This window comes from Pleurodeles waltl, chromosome 7 (genome assembly GCF_031143425.1).
Source record: "Pleurodeles waltl isolate 20211129_DDA chromosome 7, aPleWal1.hap1.20221129, whole genome shotgun sequence".
NCBI lineage: Eukaryota > Metazoa > Chordata > Amphibia > Caudata > Salamandridae > Pleurodeles > Pleurodeles waltl.
This window is the reverse complement of record NC_090446.1, coordinates 1,446,464,080-1,446,484,289: the sequence shown is the minus strand read 5'-3', so window position 1 is coordinate 1,446,484,289 and position 20,210 is coordinate 1,446,464,080. Positions and strand designations below refer to the sequence as shown.

The 20,210-nt window shown below is 47.1% G+C and overlaps 1 protein-coding gene across 1 annotated transcript in view; it reads right to left on the bottom strand.

Annotated features, from left to right (window-relative positions):
* The window catches only part of LOC138246462 (alpha-tectorin-like), a 270,914-nt gene that overhangs the window by 42,328 nt on the left and 208,376 nt on the right, over positions 1-20,210 (bottom strand). The window contains exon 14 of the mRNA XM_069201099.1: positions 5,579-5,827. Within this exon, the coding sequence (XP_069057200.1) occupies positions 5,579-5,827 (249 nt within the window). The remainder of the gene's footprint in view (positions 1-5,578; positions 5,828-20,210) is intronic.

Genomic DNA, 20,210 nt, shown 5'->3' with positions numbered 1-20,210 from the left:
AGGAAGCCCCTGGTCAGGGGTTAGATACATGAGCCAAGCGTCCATAAAATAACTATAATTAAACTTCATTCTCTTCAGCTGTTACGTGGTAACAGGAGTAGCCAGTGCCCACAGCCCATGGTGCAAAAGGATTATAATTAAAACATTTCACATCGTGCCATGTGGTCGGTATCATGTCCGGTCTCTAAAGTCTAATATATGTCTAATAGATGAGAAAGAGAAAAATGTATAGTCCAAGGCTGTGCTATGTCCACATGTTATGCAGGGTTGGACTGGCCTATTACGTAATCACACAGTACCCTGTCAGCTGGTCTCACAGATGAGTATGGGGGGCATTTGTAGCAGCTTGTGGGCCTGTTATATGGTGAAGTGGGCCAGTTCTTACTATTGGTTCCCCTGATATTACCTCAAACATTGCCTGCAGCAAACACAAATGCTTGCAATGTCCCATACCTCGCAAAATACTCACACAGCATTTCTTTACAAGTTCAAAACTGGCCTGATTTGGAAAGTTGTAATGCTTTTTTAGCTATCTGGTTCTGTAACCAGGGCCCGGGCACGTATATTTTGTCCCTGTCTGACCCTGATGCTATGCAAGTGTGGCTTGGTGGGTGATCAAATTGGAGGCAGTGATTCATGGCAAACGATCTCAAACTACAAAAGATGTCCAACAGACCTGCTCTTTGGTCATCAAACCTTCCCACTAGTGTTGGTTTTTGAAGGATGTGCTAGTCATAATCTTGGGCAATTACCCAAGGTCCAGGCAAAGGATTTGACATGAGATCAGTCACCTGACTGGTGATGGGGGAAGCAAGTGATTTTAGGTAAGGGGGGCACAGGGCAAGAAGGTCATCAGGATAATGAAGGAAGCAGAAAGCAGAGTTTCACTGTTTGGAGCACATGACTACATAGGTATATCCCACTTGTTAACCTGGGAGGGAGGTGTAGCCTGTTATGGGTCTCAGCAGGTACTCAAAATGTAAAGGGTGGGAATCTAAATAGTCCCTGGATGCGGCCCCAAAGACGTGCACTGTGTGCAGGTCAGGTCATCAAAGTGCTCAGAGCATGACATAAAACTGCAATTAGTCAATCGGGCCTGCAGTAAGCGTAAGTTAGTCGATGAACACAAAAACAGAGCCAACATACTGCATGTAGTACAGTATGTCACAGCAAGGGAGGAATGTGGAGGAAACGTGTACCCCTGGAGCATGTCAGTTAAGATCCTTTACCAGGGAAGTCTAAAGAAGTGTTCAGAGATCATTTAAAAAGTTGGCAGCTGCTCGTTACGTTTGTACATATTGCGTTCATGCCTCCGTTAGAAATTGAGTTCTGGTTGGCACAAGGTGGCCAGTAAACTACGCTCTGCTGGCAGAGTTCACAGACTTTTCCCCTCTCTGCACTACGCTTGGAGCACGGAGTTCGGCAAAAACTCTGCCACCTGTTGCATGGCAGAGTTTGCCCCCCACCCCTAGTAATACAAACATCTGTAACCCGCAGGGCTTAGAAAAAACACAAGTGTGGTACAAAGCATTGTATAAAAACTAAGGCCTAGATTTAAGAGGGACCAAAGCCTCCTTGCGCCACATCAGGGTAATTTTTACAAAGTGGCACAATGCATGCATTGCGCCACTTTGTAACCACTTGCCCCAGGCATAACATATGCAAGGGGGGCATTCCCCCTTTATGGGGACCGCAAAATTGGCGCAGTGGAATCTAAGAGATTTCATTGCGTCATTTTTTGCTGATAAAAGGGGGTACGCCATTGCTTTCAATGGGCCCCTATGTACTCTGCAGGATTAGCCCCAGAATTTTGGTACTGATCCTCCACAGTACATCAATAACGTCACAAATGTCGATGCTATTGGCCCAACCCTGTACCATGGTGTGCCATATATTACAAATACAGTGCACGCATGGTGACAGTAGGGGGGCACAAAGGGGCGCAAGAAAAGTTTATGCAGCGCCACCTTTTTTAAATCAGGGCCAAAATCAGATACAATTTCCTTGGTCAGCATGGAAGCCCCACGAGATGCATCCCCACTCTTTCCTACTTAAAATATCTTATTTTTTTCAGGCATCAGTCAGGAGGAAATAGCTCTGCTGGCAGTTGAGGCTAGACTCTTCTGCGCATGTTGCAAGAACCAAAGTGAATCCAAAGGCTTGCTGGCCTTCCTCCTGTTCTGAAGTCTCAGGGACATCAACCAACTTTCCCACAGCAGCTGAACTCTGCCAACACTGAGTATTACTCTGTCAAATGGTGACAATCGAGTACAGAGGCCCTTGGAGGTGGGTTTCTCCTTGTTGTACCTTCCAAATCCATGAATCGCCAACAGAGTTGTCTCATGCAACATTTAATCTCAAATGTGTTGGATAGGAAGCTTTATACACAGCGTTATTTCCTTCTGAGTGGCAATGCTAAGAATCTCCCAGCCTTCTCCAACTGCTCGTAATGTTCCATCTTCAACCACTGCAGCGCATACTGTGCTTAGTCTGAAGTTGGCCTTGATAGGTGTGGTATTAAAGTGGACAGTGGGGTCCCTAACAGGTGCCTCTTATCTCTTTCTGCAGAGCAGAGTCCCTTATCATCAATCTTATTGTGTTAATGGGTGAACGTGAGGAGTGTATGGCGCTGCCTGTCAGTTGTGCACTTATATCTTGTAGTGCTGATGGTGCACTTAAAAGAAGATCACCCTTAGCTTCCTCCGCTCAGTGATCAAAATTACTGATAATATCATTTTATATGAGGCACACATCAAACGCAAAGTCCATTTTGGAGATAGTTTTGGTGTCTTTTATTTTTCAGATATTGAGTTCCCGCTACAAGTTTCAACCATCACTTGCCGCCAATTGCTGCCAACACGTGTTTCGTCAGGGGATTGACCCGTAACTTCATCAGGGCTATTAAGAACTCTTCCTTATAATTTCCCTTTACCTCTTACGCTCTTATTTGTAATAATTGCTGATTAATGCGTCTTGTCAATCGCCGCGAGTACGCTTCCATATATTATCTTATTCCCTTATCATCAATCCCTTAAAGTATGTCTTGCTCCCTGTCCACAAACTTAGGTGAGAGGCTTCTGAGCCTTCATTATCAGTTCAGAAGTTTGCGATAAGCAATAGTAATAATGTTTTTTCCCGCGTTTGCCTGTACCTATATACATTCATGCTGAAACAACCAGAGGCATACTAACCCTTAACTCAAATGCAATGCCACAGGGGCATGGTCATCATGGCGGGATACACTGCCCTCCAGGATAGACCAAAGTTCTACATTTGGTAATACAGAAGCTGATGTCAAGAAAAGAATCGATGCACACACAGGTGGCATTAACACAGGATAAATAGATATAGGGATACACCTAGAGTTTAGCAGTTGATAAGCAGTCAATCAGGGTAGTTGATAAGATTATGTGCACCACCTTGATAGGCTACCATCTTCAAATTTAGAGATTACCACTTGCCCATGATGGTGGTTCCTGTCAAGCTACAAAATGTTTGATGGACAGTTGCCATCACTTTTGATGGCCATCCATCAAACTTAAAACCTCTTTCTTTTTCCAGCAAAAAAACTAATTACCCCCTGACTCAAGGGTTTTTTTTCCCTGAGTTTGGGGGGGCATGTGTGTTTTTCGGTCCAAGGTGATATTGCCTTGGCACATGAAGAGGCCCCTGCTTCATTTCGCTGCAGTCAGTGTCTGTCTCATCTATTAGCAATGTAGGAGGCACACCAAAATATGGGAGGGTGGTCCTGAGCTGTGTGCGTGCCTAAAGCAGACTCTGTGTGTTCTTGGAAATGCTAGATGTGGGAGAAAGATAGACCCAAACATTCTACTAGGAAAAAACGTAAAAAGAATAACTCAATGTGTTAAGGTACACCTGAAATTCTGTCTCTCCTACTCCTTTCTTCTTAATACACTGTCTTATTACATGTGTCGCCATTCCGGGTTCCAGGCTGGCATTTAGTAATCCATTCCAAGTGAGACTCCATGGGTGTGATGCGCCTTTTCTCAGCATTTAGTATAGTCTGAAAAGAAATGATATCCAAACGTGTGGACTTAAATCCACCATGTTAGAGACATTCTTCAGTATCTGGTTCTTCTTTGTTTTGGCTGAAAGTGCCTCCAAGAACAGGAGCTATATTGTGTAGCTTCTGACATCAGGGGTAGTCAACAACAGCATACAGTGGCCTCATTGCCTTCCGTGGTCCTTGAACTAATATGGTTAGAGGGGGCACTATATTGGTGGTATAAAGTGCTTCGAGGAGGGTGTGTGAATAGTACTCAGTCTCGAGTTTGAGAAAGAGCCCTGCGTGGAGGTCCATGAGATGAGACTATTACGATGTTGCAGGGATCATGTAACAGGGATCAGGATCTGCAGTGCATTGTGGCTGTAGGGGGTCGCTCAAACTAGCAGAGTCAAAGATCTTGGGGTGACTTACTGTAAGAGCACATCAGAAAGATCATCCACAAAGCTGCCAAAGTCTGCAACAGTTCCCAGTGAACATGGCAGGAAGAGGTTCACGAGACATTGCAGGTGGATGACACATACAGTGAGGTACTCTCCAAGGTCTGTCCGACAGTGATAACAGTTTAGTGGTTACATCTCATGGTGTGTGGTACCTGGAACTGTGCCCCTGATTCCTTGCTTCAGCCCACATGCATACTGGAACATTAAGCAGTCATCACTTCAAATGCCATTCCTGGATCGAATGGCCATGGCATAGGGTTGTCATCAGTCCTGCACATACTTGTGCCCAGGGCGCTGGGGACTTCCTGGTGTACCCAGGTCCAAGCTCCCTCTTGATATCCCAGCTCACTACGGGCATTGCGAGCCACAGGAGCCATAAGGCCAATCAGGGATGGGGAACAGCAGAGTACATTGCAGGCTCTTCTATGTTTGAATCACATCGATGACCAAGGGGGAGTGCCACTAATGGAGCCCACTCAGGCAATGCAACAGATGCCAGTCGTTAACGGTAAAAGGCTGAGCAACAGGTATGTAGCGGGATCAGGGATAGCTCTACTTGGTGTTGGCCATCTTGTGCATAGCTAAACCATGCCTCCTCCTCTTGGGTTCTTGATTCTAAGTGAGGGACTTTTCAGGGTGGATGTACTTTGCAACTGTAGATAGAGTGGACTTCATGAAGAATGTATAGTATTATGCTGTGTGGTATGTGCAGGGAATTGACAGGGAATTATGTATATAACACTCTACTTGGCATAATTTTACTTTGCCTCTAAATAAACTTGTTCCGTATTACAGTGCTGTGAGCATATTCCCTGTTGCTAATCCTAGAATCGTCCTACCCCCAATCTTAGCATTTGAAGCAACTTCAATTTAATGCAAAAGAAAGGTGGAGGCACAGGTATAAGATGAGTGAAGGTAGGTAATACGAAAGCAATTCGATATCACCCTGTTAAGTGTCAGGCCACTTTATACCTTAAAATTCATGAAAGACAGCATCCTCTATAACATCAACGTGATCAGAGCCTCGAACCACAGAGATATTTTTGTTTCATTTGCTTAGGAGCAGACTGAGAGCACTTCCATGAGGGCATAGAATGAAACGTGTACTTACTGGTTTGTGATAAGGTCCCATCTGACGCCTGATGAAGAATCCTCGCTTGCAGTCGCCCAGCACTCTGCTAAGGTCAGTACAAACAAGGTAGGGTTGGCACCCGCAGCACTGAGACCAACATATACTGTGTTGTCCACTCTAAGCTGGGTAGGTGTTTGGGTGAAATGTTGGCTGTACTTGGGGTCTTGATACAACAGCATGGTGGTCTTGTAGAATTTGTGGTCATCTGGAAGTTTTGTGCTAACGATACTAGAAAACACAAAAATGAACTGTTTAATATCAGTGTCTCCCAAAGTTGATGTTTGACTGTAGTGTGGTCTGGATCGACTGTCACAAGTACTCAGTATCTTCTAGCTACTAAGTGTAAAGTGATAGAATTAAAGTCATTAGGCACACACATTTGCCACGGCTACCACTCGCCCCAGCCATCTAATGCACTTTCACCACTCCTAGGGACGTTGTACAGTTCTACTGCCAATCTATCACTCCTTATCCGTATGAAGGGAAGAGTCAGATAGTCATCAACCTCTTCAAGCATCTACCTACAACTGCGCAGGATCGCACATATAATGGCACGACTCCAGTTGAGTCTGAGTAGGGTTACCCACCTACATTGCCCTTCGCTTGCCATTGATGGAGGCTGGCTAGAGCTTGTCTCACAAGCTGGTATAATTCTCTCCTTAATGCACAAAAGATTGGGGGCCACTAGGAGCATATCAGTACTTCTCGATAGTCACTCACAGACGCAGGAGTGAATGTTACCCAACTGGATGCAGTACTGTTGATAGGACACTTGCCTCCTTCAATGGTCAAATGGCTGGCTTTCACTAGACATGTAAAGTATGCATGGTGGTGGTTTTAAACCTGAGAAGGTATGGTTCATCTAGACATTAACTGACTATGCATGGCCCAGAGGTTTAACATTCTAATCAACTAAGAAGTGCTTGCTCTTCAAAACATGACTACATGTGAGAATTTCCTGTATGGTCTGGGAACTATCTGCTCTGATCAAAGACTCCATTGTTCTCCTCAAACGTGCTCCCGACAGTACGTACGCAACATTGGCAAAAATGTACCGCCATTACAGGTACAAGCCACTGATAAACCTTGTGAATCAAAGGGAAGGAGAGAAATCCTCATGCTCCCTTGTCTAATTATTCGTAGTGGGTTGCAAAGTGTGATTTGGACCTCACAAAGACATTTCCAAATCGCAATATGACTTTGACATATTTAGGGACAGAAGGCAGAGTGCATGCTTTGCAACTACAATATACATCCATCAGTACATCAGGATCTTACAGTTTTATCCAATTTTAAGATCACAGAACTGTGATGCACATAGGGCCACACGTACAAAGGTAATCAGTTGCGGTTACTAAATAGCGGATGTTTGTGATTTGCTATTTGGTAATCGCAAACACCAATATGCAAAGGTGTCTTTGACACATTTTGTTATTGCCAGTGGGTCGAACAGCCTCATGAATATTATTAAGGTAGGCCTCCATTTGCAACCCATTGGGAATGCTAAAATCACAGGCATCTTCAATTGAAAACGGGATGCGTTAAAAAAAAAAAAAAAAAAAATGTTCTTTTAATTTTTTAAGAGTAGGCAAAGGTCTGTGGGATCACTGCCTGCTCTTAAAAATGTTTTTACAAACGTTCACATTTGCAAAAGGGTTACCACCTACTTTAAGTAGGTGGAAAAATGCCAATGTTTTGCCACTACATTTTAGTGGCAAACCATTTGCATCTAGCTCTGTGATTCGGTATTAGGAAGGGACGCCCTAAGCACCCATCCCTTCCTAATCCTGAATCGCAACCTCAATATGCAATTCGGTATAGGTTACTGAATCGCAAATAGAGCTTTGTACATGTGTAAAAGCCTTTTTGCATTCGCAAAGAATCAACCCGTTTGCAACCACAAAAAACCTTTGAACATGTGCCCCATAAAGTATGCTTTTCTGGATTTTTCTGTCCTACTTCTGTTGATGTTTGTTCATGTGCTGCATTAACCGAGGTAGCTGTGATAATTAGTGAAAGAACCATACCAGTTAATCTTATCTGAGATCTGTAGAGGAAGAAGAGGTTACTTCTTATTCCCATCTATTTCCTGTCTTCTCACAGCAGTGTTGGAAATGGTTTGAAGATCTCATTTGTTCTATGAACTTTGCCACTCTAGGCCTGATGTAGATGTGAGTAGTAATAGTACAGCCACTAACTACTGGGGGCTACCCTGTCGCCTCATTTAGTTTGTGGTGGTGGTAGCTTTTTCAGTGGCTTAGCTGGTGTCATCTTCAGCCACTGAAAAAGTTTGTATGTTAGAATATTGAATACAAAATACTATGGCTGGAATATAGACTACCACACTATTTTGAAGTGAAGCATGTGTAGGTTAGTATACATTTTCGATTCTAAACTCCCCAGCTACTTACCTTGAGTCTCACACACACACTAACACACACACACATACATATATCATCAAGGCACACAGACGTGAAATTAAGAATAGTAAATCTCTTCTTCCCTCTAGATACTTCACAATACTGTGGCTGTTGATGTTCTGGCTACGATATTTTTGTAGGACAATATTAAAAACATGTTATTCTGGCAGAACACCTCCGAAAACCCTCCAGCACCAGCATGAATTGTGTTAGAGAGTGGCACCTCATACCAATGCCAATGTTTTTTCCCCTCAGTCCACTATATAATCATGGTGGCCATAGACACCTATAATTTTCCCCTCACTATTTGGAAGTAAGCTCTAAAATTGGCGAGCATGCGAAAGCAGTGCATGTGCCACACTGGCCCACAGAAAGCTGGAAACCTGATGCTATATGCGGCCACAAGTTATGATAGCCTTATAGCCTGCTGCAAGGGCTATATCAGTTATTAACCCCCGAGATATAAAATGTGGGAGGGGCTTTTAACATCAGGTATAGCCCGAGGCAGAAGGAATGTAAGGCTAATTCCACCCAATTTCTAAATGAAAAAGAGAGAAACAGAAAGACAAACATTGGAAAGTTGAGCAGAAGACTCATACCAGCCATTATTGGCGCTGAGCCACTTCACTGTATTCAATGGAGCGCCCAACATTCCCTTGTTCCAATAAGCATTATGTGAGTTCTTGAAAGGACAATAGACTCTTTAATGCATTAAATTTGACAAAAATAACCTTTTCACCTTATGTAAGTTTGCCCTACAGAATTAGGATAATTAGTGACCTATACAGTTGTCGATCCTTGTCCGTAGCTTTAAAATCATTGTCTTGTGAGGGTTTATTGTCAGCAAACACTACCCCGTCCAACTTGCCTAAGGGCAGCTATATTAGACCCTGTGGAGGCCCGAGATAATCAAAATTTCGGGCTCCCGTTCGTAAATTATCTCCTAATACATTTTTAATTTTACTAACCAACACCTGGCGAGAGCTTGCGACACACTAACTCACTTAGCTTTGTTTCTGGAAGTTAGAGTCACTACATTTTACAGAGTACCACAAACACTGTCCTGTTGTCATTGAGAAAGACGTGGACACTGCCCTGATCGAGGCAAGATGGCGGGCGCGAGTATCTAGCGGTCGGAGGTTTTCTTCTCCCCCGGCTCCTGTTTGTCGTTTTGTGTTTCCCCCGCTCGCGGAGAGGATTACGCGGGTGGTTTCTGACTGGGGCACGCCCGCCTACACCAAGCGGCATTACGATCGGAAGCAGCAGGAGCTCCCTGGGCGACCTCAGTGATTTTGGCCATAACGGCCGCGGTTTCGTGGTTTTGACTTTTGTCATCTTTCTAGCCCCACGCGGCAAACAGCGGCGGATGGCCCCAAAGGCCGCACGCGGCAGCCGGCCAAAACCAGGGTCGCAGGATCGGCGACCTTTGGACTCTCAGCCCCCCGCATGGGGGGGTATCCAGGAACAGCAGTTTTGGAAATGCCGGCAGCTGTGAGAGTGCGTTTGAGGGCAGACAGCCAGCTCCAGGGAGTTCCGCGACCGTGGGGCAGACGCACAGGGTGAAAAATGGTGCAAAACCGATTGGAGAAAAGAGGGAAGGGGTGACTATACCCCAGATGTTTAAAATTCCTCACAATTCAGCCCCTAATGGGGGCGGTATCACTATAAAGGACTCTGATTTTGGATCTACACGAGATGCGGCAGCACTGACTGTGGATGGTGACAGCACTGGCCCAGGACGTCTGGCTTCTTTAGATAGTGGGGGCTTGCCTCAGGTGAAAGTCGATGTGGGTGGCAGTCGATCCCTGGATACACACAAAACTGTAAGTTATACTGCTGGGGGATTTTCACAGGCTTCTGCTCCTTGTGTTGGGGCTAATGGTCTTGCAGCAGCATCTGAAGGGGAGGCTGACCAGCCGTTACATGCCCCGGGGTATCAGGGTAATGTAAGGCTTGCGCAGGAATTGGTGACAGGGGCAGGGTATTGCGAGCAAGCAGCAGCAGCATACATATTGCCAAGTACCGACCCGCCAACTCTGGCTTGTACTCTGGAGGCGATCCGTGATTTCTGGCAGGGCAGGGAGGATTCGTTAGCTCAGGGTGAAGTTGGGGAGAATTTTTTTGCTCTGTCGGATCAATCTTGAGACTCGGACGAGGCCAGCACCAGCCCCTCCATAGACTCAGAGACATGTGATAGCTCTACAGTCCCTTTAACTCCGATTTCTGTGCTGAGGGGTACCGCAATTAAATGTCAACCAAGACAGAGTGAGGTATCTAGATCAGACAAAGCTGGAGAGTCTAGTGAGAAGAGGGAAAAAAAGAAGAAGACGTGTAGGACGAGAGCTATGTCCTGGGATTATACAGGAACACAACAGCTACTGCACAGTATGGATGATCTCTCGGTGGCCCCAGCCCGGTCAGAGGCCAACATTCTGAATGCAGAGACTGTGTCCCCCTCCCCTTCTCTGCATCTTATTTATCAGACCAGCACAGCACAGCACAAGCAAACGCAGAGGGACAGCAAGAAAGCCAGGGTGGCCACGAAGCAGCTACAAGTGGCAGTCTGCAAGGTTGCAAAGACATGCTCTGAAATTGGGGAGCGGATTGCTGCTATTGAGTGCCGGGCGGACGTGCTGGAGTCAGACCTGGGGGCAGTGACAAAACAAGCTGCTATGCATGAGACTCAGCTCTCTGATATTCAGTGGAAAGTAGAGGACTTTGAAAATCGGCAACGTCATAACAACTTGCGTTTAATAGGGATACAAGAAGGAGTAGAAGGGCAGGATTCAAGGGCCTTTATAATCAGATTGTTTAAAGCAGCATTTCCGGAGCAGACTGGATGGGAGTGGGAGAAGGAGATACAGAGAGCCCATCGGTTTCGATTACATCTGAGGAATCAACAACTAGCAGGAGCAAATGGAACAGCCCAACAACAGCCTAAGGCCTTTATTGTTTACTTTGGCAATTACTTGCTGCGCCAAATAATTTTTGAGAAAGCCCACCCTGATGCAAGGATTAGATGTGAGGGTTGTACATTTTTCTCCCGTCCCGACTTCAGTCATGCTACGGTAGAGAGACGCTGGCGCTTGAGACAACTGATCAGCTCCTTCCAGGAGAAGGGAGCCGAAGCTTATCTACTGTCCCCGGCCCGACTCAAGACAATATATAAAGGGTCAGTTTGAGTGTTCTCATCTGAGATCAAAGCCAAGGAGTACTTGTAGTCTTCGACTTAATTGTCTATGGGGGTTTTGTCTCTAGGGGAAACAGCTTTTGTTAGTGAACTTGTTTAATTTAGTAGTCGCTGCAGGAGCCCTCAAAAAGGGGGGGGGCTTGTCCATCTTACAGACTACAGTCTGGAAGCCTCATTTGGTAGGGTGGGGGGTGGGCTGGGGGTTGAGGTAGGGTTTTCCTTTGTGGGTGGGGTGGGGACAGGTGGGGTGGTTTGGGGGTTGGGTAGGGTTTGCATGGGAGATGCACAGAAATATGTATTTGAAGGCACAGGAGTTTATTAGGTGTATGATGAAACAAGATGTAAGTTTGGGTGTATTTGTTAGAGCTTTCAATGGGGGAACGTAATGTTCTGCGGGTGGCCACCTTAAATATATGTGGGCTAAACAATTCCAAGAAAAGACGCCTTGCCATTCATGAGCTCAAAACATTAAGGGCGGATATAATCTGTTTGCAAGAGACGCATGTTACCCCGACTAAAAAGCATCTGTTGGACTTTCCTGGTTTCCAACTAGCGGCGTACACCACTCAAGAAACTAACACTAGAGGGGTTGCAGTACTTACACGGCGAGATCTTCTTAAGGTGGTCAAGAAGAGGGTTGATAACATGGGCCGATAGGTTATAATAGAATGTGCTATGGGACAATCGAATTTTACTGTGTGCTCTATTTATGGCTCCAATTTTGATGATCCGGCTGGTATTAATATGTTGAATACTGAACTTGTGCTTTGGGCCTTACCGCTTATTATATGTGGGGACTTTAATGTACATACTGAGACTAATATCCCCTTACAGAATCAGGATTCATATTTGGGACGGAAACCGAAGGTGTTTCGCGCCTTACAAACGCTGGTGCAGACTCATGGCCTTGTGGATGCATGGCAGCATTGTATGCCTATGGATCCTGGGTACACTTTCTTCTCTTATCCGCACCGAAAGTCTGTCCGGTTAGACTATTTTTTTTTGTCATCATCGCTATGTGAAGGACTTTTGGTGGAAAAATTCCCTAGGGTCATATCTGACCATAATCCTTTGGTAGTACAATTTCTGGACTTGCGTAAAGAGCGACATTTAAAACCCTGGTCTTTTGACCGGGGTTTGCTGCTTGACTCAGTTTATGTGTCACGGATGAAAGTATGGATAACGGAATTTTGGGGTTTTAACAGGGACACGGTCCCACCGGGGATGTTATGGGATGCTTTAAAGGCTGCTATCCGCGGGGAAACCCTGAGCTACGCCCTTAGGCGGGAGAAACAACGCCACCTTGTTATATCTGCGGCCCAGATTGAATTGGCTTCTCTGGAGAGTCAGATAGTGGGGCTGGCAAGGAACAATGCTCCAATACAAGATACTTTGGATAAGATTGCGGCCATGAAGGCCAAGATCACTCAGCTGTATCTAGATCAAGACATTATCAAAGCCCAGACTCGCAGGCAGGAATGTTATGAGTTTAGTGAGAGGGTGGGTAAGGTGCTTGCATATAAGACTAGACAGAAGGCGGCTCGGAGCGCCATTTTGGCAATTAAAGATAGGCTGGGGCAGGTTGTGTGTAGAGATGCGTCGGTACTACAGGTGTTAAAGAATATCATTCTGTATTGTACCAGCAGGAAAATCTCTTCTCGGATGACAAAGGATTACTCAGTATTTGAGTGATATTCCATGTCCAAAGTTAACGCAAGATGAGGACTGTCAACTGACTGCCACCACTGAGTTGGATGAGATCATCTCGGCTTTAACTGCTTTATCTAATGGGAAAGCTACTGGCCCTGATATGATCCCAATAGAATTCTTTAAAACTTTTTTTGAGGAATTGAAGGATGATATTATGGCACTCTGTACGTCAGTGCAGGCTGGAGAACGGGTGCTGGGCTCATGGCTGGAGGCCAATATTGTTATATTCTTAAAAAAAGAGAAGAACCCACTTTTACCAGGCTCCTACTGACCTATTTCATTGATAAACGCGGATGCCAAATGGTATGCCAAAATTCTCGCGGTTAGGCTCAGTCGAGTTATTAGTGGGCTTGTTTACCCTTGGCAACATGGGTTTATTCCTGGGCGGGGGACCGCCGAACATGTTAGGCGTGTTATTACCATGCTAGATGCATCTCAGGTTATGGCGGCCCCTATGTCATTAATATTATTAGATGCCGAAAAGGCTTTCGATCGGGTGAGCTGGAAATATTTATGGACAGTGCTCAGTAAAGTTAATATAGGGGCTGGTTTTATTAGGGCTATACAAGGTTTATATCAGAAGCCCCTTGCTCGAATTCAACTAGCAGGGGCAACCTCAGAACCCTTCTATAATACAAGAGGAACCAGACAGGGTTGTCCCTGCTCCCCCTTACTGTTTGCACTTTATATAGACCCTTTTATTAGGAAGTTATTGCAAAGTACTTAGATCTCGCCCATGGTAATGGCGGAGGGCAGGTTTAAAATTTTGGCATATGCTGATGATATAGCTGTCACTACTCCTGAACCAGGGAGGGCGATTGAAGAAATAGAGAAGCTAGCCGCGGATTTCGGCGAGATCTCGGGCTATGCATTAAATAGGAGTAAATGCCAAATACTGTGCAATGAGTGGGCCATTATTGAAGACAACAGGAGGGCCAATCAAGTGACTTATCTAGGTGTCAGATTGTTGGCCAATTTGGACCAGATAGTGGAGAGTAATCTTGCCCCTGTCTTAGCTAAAACCAGGAAAGAGTTGCATCATATGAACAATTTACATTTAACGATTATTGGTAGATGCAATCTTATTAAAATGATTTTTTTACCTAGGGTCTTATATTTTTTCCGCACTATTCCGCTGGAAATTAGCAAAGACTGGTTCAAACACATGGAGAATTTAGCGAGTAGCTTTATTTGGTCTTTTAAAAAAGTACGACGGGCATATAAGTACTTAGTGTTACCCAGAGAAAGGGGGGGGGTGGGCGGCCCCTCACTTTCTTTTTTATTACTGGGTATCTGCACTACAATATATTCAACCATTAATTAGCCAACAGGCTGATAACAGAGATTTTGGCGAAACCTGTCCTACTATATATAATATGATTTGGGGAAGATATGCCAATGCAGCTTTTCTGAGAACAGTGGAGCCTAGTTATTTAAAAAAAGTTAAGTTCAAGACTGTTTGGGCTGCATTTAAGGTGTGGACCAATGTTAAAAAGAAAATTGGAATTGGCCGGATTAATTTTTATACCCCAATTTCGAATTCTTCTGTACTTCCTGATATTTTTAAGGATGAATACTGTGCCAGGTGGGCTCAGCTGGGTGTTTGGCGCATTGATGATTTCTATGGGAACACCCACCTTAAATCTTTTGAAGAATTGACAAGTGAATTTTCATTGGACACTAAGGATTTTTTTAAATATTTGCAAATTAGACACTTTTTGGGGGTAAACTCTAGATCAGCAGCTGGGGGATAGAATCCCAGTTATGGAGGTTCTTCATAACCCCATTAGATGGCGGGTCTGTTAGCTTTATCCTCTTTTTTTTAATTTAATGCTAGATGATTTGATCAAACAGGCGGAGAGGTGGGCTCGGAATATTGGAGTTTCTGAAGTATCATTACGGACCTCTTTAGATATGGCACAGCGATTTATATTAGCCGCTGGGCCACAAGGCCAACATTATAAAACTGTTTTTCATCTATATTATACCCCCATTAAGCTATTCAATTGGGGCAGTTCAAGGGCGATGGTGTGTCCCAGATGTAAGAGTGTATCGGCCGACTTGGCACATATGTTTTTTAGTTGCAGTAGGCTACATGAATTCTTTACTGATATGGCCAACTTTTTAACTAGGCTTATTTATCAGGAGGTGGTAATTACGCCGCAACTAGTATTATTGGGAATTGATGGAGTGGTGTACCTAGAATATTCGCAGAGGTTCTTGTTTTTAGCTATGTCTATGGCTCGCTGCTGTATTACATCTGATTGGCTGGAGTCGACCCCACCAACTTTTAACCATTGGCTGGCTCGGATGTGCTCAATGTTTTATCTAGAGATGGGCTCTTATGCGTGCAAGTGCCGCACGCGCAAACGGATGGGTGAAGCTATCTGGGCCCCGTTTGCACAATGGTTAGGTAATAACTGAGTCATGTTTGTAGGGGATTTATCTTTTTAATCATGTTCAACTTTTGCACTTTGTTTGTATTTTAAGGTCTCTAACAGGTTATTCACGCTTTCCTTTTTAGTGGTCTTGTTGTCTGCTGCAGATTGATGAAACAAACATATGTAATGATGTGTATTTATACAATGTATTTATTGTATTTATTCAGCCTTCTCTTTGTTTTGGTTTCTGTACATTGTGCATCTTCAAAATAAAATAAAATAAAAAACACTGTCCTAATGTGTAAGACAGAGAGGGAATGATTTCTGACCCAAAATGGGTCTATCTAATTGTGATACCAATTAAAAATCGAATTGGTTAATAACATTTTTTAATTCAAGTTTACTAATTTTTGTCATTAAATTTATATAAAATACAAATTAATGTATTTACAAATTCTTTCTACAATTTTGACACTTGTTGCTAATTTACTTTAACACTTGAGGCGCTACTATTCAATCTGTAAAAAACCAACAGTGATTGCATTACAACCTACACAAATTTTCTGCTTTAAAACAGACCCAAAACGGCTGTCGTTTGCTGTACTCTGTAAAATGTAGTGGCTCTACTAGAGGTTTCTCGTGCGCATGCTCTAGTGGAATAACAACATTGAACTAAGAGTGTGCACGTCAGCTGCTAGAGAGAGATGTCTGACCATCACTACTGTACATTACACGTACGTAGTTTGCACTGAATTTTTTTACAAGCTGACAGCAAATGAGCTTTTAAGAAATCAAATCATCAAATCATTAACATTTATAAAGCGCGCTACTCACCCGTGCGGGTCTCAAGGCGCTAGGGGGGAAAGGGGGGGTTATCGCTGCTCGAACAGCCAAGTCTTTAGGAGTCTCCGGAAAGCGGAGTGGTCCTGGGTGGTCCTGAGGCTGGTGGGGAGGGAGTTCCAGGTCTTGGCCGCCAGGAAGGAGAAAGATCTCCCACCCGCCGTGGAGCGGCGGGTGCGAGGGACGGCAGCAAGTGCGAGGCCAGCGGAGCGGAGGGGGCGGGTGGGGACGTAGAAGCTGAGGCGTCTGTTGAGGTATTCCGGGCCCTTGTTGTGGAGGGCTTTGTGTGCGTGGGTGAGAAGACGGAAGGTGATCCTTTTGCTGACTGGGAGCCAATGCAGGTGTCTCAGGTGTGCGGAGATGTGGCTGTTGCGGGGTACGTCGAGGATGAGGCGGGCCGAGGCGTTTTGGATGCGTTGCAGGCGGTTTTGGAGTTTGGCGGTGGTCCCGGCGTAGAGGGTGTTGCCGTAGTCCAGGCGACTCGTGACAAGGGCGTGGGTCACGGTTTTTCTGGTGTCGTCGGGGATCCAGCGGAAGATCTTGCGGAGCATGCGGAGAGTGAGGAAGCAGGCGGAGGACACGGCGTTGACTTGCTTGGTCATGGTGAGAAGAGGGTCCAAGATGAAGCCGAGGTTGCGGGCGTGGTCTGCGTGGTTCGGTGCGGTGCCGAGGGCCGTGGGCCACCAGGAGTCGTCCCAGGCGGACGGGGTGTTGCCGAGGATGAGGACTTCTGTTTTTTCAGAGTTCAGCTTTAGGCGGCTGAGCCTCATCCAATCTGCGACGTCCTTCATACCCTCTTGTAGGTTGGTCTTGGCGCTGGCGGGGTCCTTGGTGAGGGAGAGTACAAGTTGGGTGTCGTCGGCGTAGGAGGTGATGATGATGTCGTGCTTGCGTACGATGTCGGCGAGGGGGCTCATGTAGACATTGAAGAGTGTCGGGCTGAGCGATGAGCCTTGAGGTACGCCGCAGATGATCTTGGTGGGTTCTGAGCGAAACGGAGGGAGGTAAACTCTTTGGGAGCGGTTAGCGAGGAAGGAGGCGATCCAGTCCAGGGCCTGCCCTTGGATCCCGGTGGAGCGTAGGCGGGTGATTAGGGTGCGGTGACAGACGGTGTCAAAGGCAGCCGAGAGGTCGAGGAGAATGAGGGCGACTGTTTCACCGTTGTCCATCAGGGTTCTGATGTCGTCTGTGACTGAGATGAGGGCGGTTTCCGTGCTGTGGTTGGTTCGGAATCCGGTTTGTGAAGGGTCGAGCAGGTTGTTGTCTTCCAGGAAGGTGGTCAGCTGTTTGTTGACGGTCTTTTCTATTACCTTGGCTGGGAAAGGTAGAAGAGAGATGGGGCGGAAGTTTTTCAGGTCGCTTGGGTCAGCCGTAGGTTTCTTTAGTAGGGCGTTGACTTCAGCGTGCTTCCAGCATTCGGGGAAGGTAGCAGAAGAAAAAGAAGAGTTGATGACGGTCTGGAGGTGCGGGGCGATGATGTCGTCGGCTTTGTTAAAGATGAAGTGCGGGCAGGGGTCCGAAGGGGCGCCGGAGTGGATAGAGTTCATGATGGATTTGGTTTCTTCCGTGTTGATGTGGGTCCAGTTGTTGAGGGTGATGTCCGGGGAAGCGGGTTCAGTGGTGTATGGTTGGGTCTGGTGTCCGAAGCTGTCGTGGAGGTCGCTGATCTTGCGATGGAAGAAAGTGGCGAGGGATTCGCACAAATCCTGTGAGGGCGTGACGGCGTTGGCGCTGGCGCTGGGGTTGGAGAACTCTTTGACGATGCTGAAGAGTTCTCTGCTGTTGTGGCTGTTTTTGTCTAGTCTGTCGGTGAAAAAGTTCCTTTTGGCAGTGCGGATCAGGTGGTGGTGTTCGCGTGTAGCGTTCTTGAGGGCGGTCATGTTGTCCGCGGTGTGGTCCTTGCGCCAGGCCTTCTCAAGGGCACGACAAGTTTTCTTTGATTCTTTGAGGGTGTCAGAGAACCAGAGAGGTTTTTTGGTGTTGGTCTGTCGATGCGTGCGTTTGAGGGGAGCAAGGTTGTCAGCGCAGTTGGAGATCCAGTTTGTGAGGTTGAGAGCTGCGTCGTTGGGGTCGGTGGTGAGGGTGGGTTGGTTGGCGGCGAGAGCGGAGAAGAGTTGCTCTTCAGGGATCTTGTTCCACTGTCGACGAGGGGTGGGTTGAGTGCGGAGGTGGGAGGTCTCGCGTCGGAATGTGAAGTGGACGCAGCTGTGGTCGGTCCAGTGTAGGGCAGAGGTGTGGCTGAAGAAGACGTGTTTGCTGGCGGTGAAGATAGGGTCGAGCGTGTGTCCGGCGATGTGGGTGGCGGTGTTCACCAGTTGTTTGAGGCCGAGGTTGGCGAGGTTGTCGAGCAGGGTGGTGGTGTTGGGGTCGTTGTTTTGTTCCAGATGGAAGTTGAGGTCGCCTAGGAGGATGTAGTCCGGTGAGGCGAGGGCGTGCGGGGAGATGAAGTCGGCGATGGCGTCGCTGAAAGAGGCGCGAGGTCCGGGAGGACGGTAGACGAGGGATCCTCTGAGGGTGGTCCTTGGGTCGGTGCGAATCTGAAAATGCAGGTGTTCAGCGGCGAGGGGGGGGTCTTCGGTGGAGGTGGTGACGCTGATGGAGTCTTTGAAGATGATGGTGACACCTCCTCCTACTTGGTTGGTGCGGTCTTTTCTGGAGATCTTGTAGCCTTCGGGGATGGCGGTAGCGATGTCTGGAGCAGAGGAGGCGTTCATCCATGTCTCCGTGATGAAGGCGACGTCCGGGGCTGTGGAGTCCAGGAGGTCCCAAAGTTCAACGGCGTGCTTGTGGACGGAACGAGCGTTGATCAGGATGCACTTGAGGTGGTTGATGGCGCGTGGGCTTGTGGTCGTGGTAGTTGCGTGGTGGAAGATGCGTTTGCAGGAGTTGCAGGCGAAGGGTCCATGGGTGCGTTTGGGGTGAGCTAGGAAGCAGGTTTTGGAGCGCCCTGGGTTGAGGGCGTGGAGGGTGGTGGGGTCGTAGCGGATCAGCGGGGCTTGGGGGAGCTGGGGACCAGGGGTCGTGGCGCTGGGCGCGGGCCAGGCGCGGACGGGCGCAGACGGGCTTGCCTCTGGCGCGCCTCCGGCACGCCAGCGGCGTGCCCGCTGCGCAGTCGCGCAGCGGCCGCCATAAGAGGTAGGAGGGGGGGGGAGGGGTCAGCTGGGGGCGAATGGGAGCTGGGGGGCGGGGGCGTGCAGGAGGTCGCGGCGGGAAAGCGCGAGGGAGGGGGGGGACAGGTAGAGTGAGAGGAGCTGGGGGAGGGGGTTTAGGGTGGAGGAGGGTGAGTGTTAGGAGGTTTGGAGATTAGGGAGAGAGATAGGAGTAGGGTTGTGAAGATAGGGGAGGGGGGGTTGTAGAGGTGGGTGAGGGAGAGAGGTAGAGTGAGAGGATAGGGAGATAGGTAGTAGAGGGGGTGGCGGGAGGGGGGGAGAGATAGAGAAATAGATAGAGAAAATAGATAGAGAAGTCGATAGATAGGGAAATAGATAGATAGACAGATAGGTAGGTAGGAGGAGGTGGAGAGTGGGGGAGTTAGATAGTGAGATAGGGAGCTAGAGAGATAGGAAGATAGGAGGAGTGAGGGAGGTAGATAGCGAACGGGTTAGCTAGGGGTGAGAGAGGGGGAGGCGAGTGAGGGAGGGGGATGAGGAAGGAGCAGGAGGGCAGGCTCGGGGGAAGAAGACGGAGGAGGTAGAAGAGCCGAAGACAGGAGAACAGAAGACAGAAGAACAGAAGACAGAAGAACAGAAGACCGGAAGAGCAGAAGACAGAAGACCAGAAGACCAGAAGAACAGAAGACAGAAGAACAGAAGAACAGAAGAACAGAAGAACAGAAGATCGGAAGAGCAGAAGAACAGAGAAGAACAGAGAAGAACAGAGAAGAACAGAGAAGAACCGAGAAGAAGAACACAGAAGCACCGAGAAGAACAGAGAAGAAGAACACAGAAGACCGGAAGAACACAGAAGAACAGAAGGGAAGAACAGAAGAACAGAAGAGAAGAACAGAAGAACACAGAAGAAGATTGCAGAGGGGGAGCGAGGAGGAAGAGACAGAGAGGAGGAAAAGAAGC